We start from the raw sequence: 1,912 nt of genomic DNA on the forward strand, positions 1-1,912 counted from the left end.
GATAAACGGAGAATCAAAGTTGAGAAGTGCATACAAAGACAACAATGACGAATTAGGTCAATGGCTTAAATTATTTTTAGTCTGCCTTTTCTACTTCCCACTGATGTCGATGATGCGTTTACAAAACTTATGGAAATATGTCCAGACTTAGAAGTTGGGAGTTTATTTTCAGACTACGTGTTAAACACATACATTGAAGATGATTCGCTATTTCCTCCTATTCTTTGGGCTCAAGTACCGTTATTAAACCCAAGGTACTTAATAATATAATAATAATATATATAATAATAATAATGTATTCCATAGTTATTTGTAATTATATTTATCTGCTTTTATTTAGTCTGCATGTTTAAAGTAATTTATTATTTTATTTTTAAGAACCACCAATGGAGCAGAAAGTTTTCACAGAACTTATAATGGACAATTTTACAGCACACATCCTCCTACACATGCAGTAATTTCTGTTTTAAAGGAGACCCAAACACAAACCGTGGCAATAATCAACTCCATTGAAAATAATATTACAAAAACCATGGCCAGCAAAGATTATAATCGTATTGTTTCAACAATTAATTTATATAAAGAGTTTGAACAAAATAAGGACATTATAAGGTATTTAAAATTAACCGGAAATAAGTACTTAGGAAAAAAATATTGATTTTTTAAATTTTTAATCCTAAGCTGACAAATAAAATATATAAATATATTGTAAATAAATTTTAATTTTTTTAATTTTTTATCTTAAGCTGACAAATATGTTGTATATAAATATAATTTTTTTTTTACTTTTAATCTTAAAAAATGGATATCTTATATATATTGTATATTGTATTTTTATTATTTTTATTTTTAATTAATGTGACAATGTTGCATAAAAGTTAGCAGGTAAGAACGTTCTCAATCGTGCTATTAAAAAAGGTACGGCCGATAAGGACCGTTCTCAATCGTGTTCTACCCCTATTGTACGCACGCAATATACGGACGGCGGTGGCGAGGGCTCTGCCTTCACGATAGTGCGGCGTGACGTAAAACGATATTTTTCTTGGACGGCGAAGAGTAGGTAAAATTACGTACAGGTGTATTACGAGTGGCATGGCGATTGTACGACGAACGACGGTTTTTCGGCGTTCTCGGCGGCGCGGCACGGGCTACGTAGTACGGCGGTTCACACATCGCGTCGGTCAGTTTGCACCAGTGGAGTATACTGGCTCCAGAAACGGCGGAGAGGTAAAAGGGGAACGGCACATTGGACGTCGGTTTCGCGGCGTTCTTGTCGGCGGCGGCAATGATACTCCTCCGTGTTGGTTTATGACCATTACTATTCTTTAATCTATGTTTATGACTGCTCTGCGATGACAGTTTTCAATGGTATTAGATGGTATGATGTTGTCTGAGCATGATGTTTTTTAGCTGGTACGTTATTGGAGTGACGCGTGGTCCTTAGATGGTATTATATTACCGGTATAAGAAGTCTTAGGTGGTTCATGACGGCTGGTACAACGCGTGTTGAAAGTATGAATGTCGTTTGCGCTATCTAGTGCGCGTACTTGGCGCGAGTTGTTGTGCGCAACACATTTGTTAATTCGCTTCAGGTCGGCCGGCGGCGCGTCGGTGTTGGTTCCTGCGGCGACACATTTTATAGTATAGTTCACTGCGCACGCTGGCCGCAGCTATTGTGAGAAAAATGAGAGTGGGTATTCTGTCTTGTTACAAATACACAATAGCAGGGTTTTTTTTAACGATATTTCTGACTGCACAAACTTATTCCCACTCTTTGGTTATAGTAGGGGATTGGTTTACACAGACCAAACCCTACGGACTGTTATCCGTTGAACTGCCAGAGGTGGCTCCAGAAGGGCCCTAAGGGCCCACTCCCAAAGCTCTATTTCTAATAATTTTATACTGTTAAAAC

The 1,912-nt window shown here is 37.5% G+C and overlaps 1 protein-coding gene across 1 annotated transcript; it reads left to right on the forward strand.

The window, feature by feature from the left end:
- Positions 1-86: 86 nt before the first annotated feature.
- On the forward strand, positions 87-658 carry LOC107885253. The gene is made up of 2 exons (XM_016808852.2): positions 87-254; positions 379-658. Exons 1-2 carry the CDS (start codon positions 130-132, stop codon positions 656-658), a joined length of 405 nt encoding a protein of 134 aa, XP_016664341.1. The 5' UTR covers positions 87-129.
- The last annotated feature ends 1,254 nt before the right edge of the window (positions 659-1,912 follow it).

This window comes from Acyrthosiphon pisum, unplaced genomic scaffold (genome assembly GCF_005508785.2).
Source record: "Acyrthosiphon pisum isolate AL4f unplaced genomic scaffold, pea_aphid_22Mar2018_4r6ur Scaffold_232;HRSCAF=640, whole genome shotgun sequence".
Lineage (NCBI taxonomy): Eukaryota > Metazoa > Arthropoda > Insecta > Hemiptera > Aphididae > Acyrthosiphon > Acyrthosiphon pisum.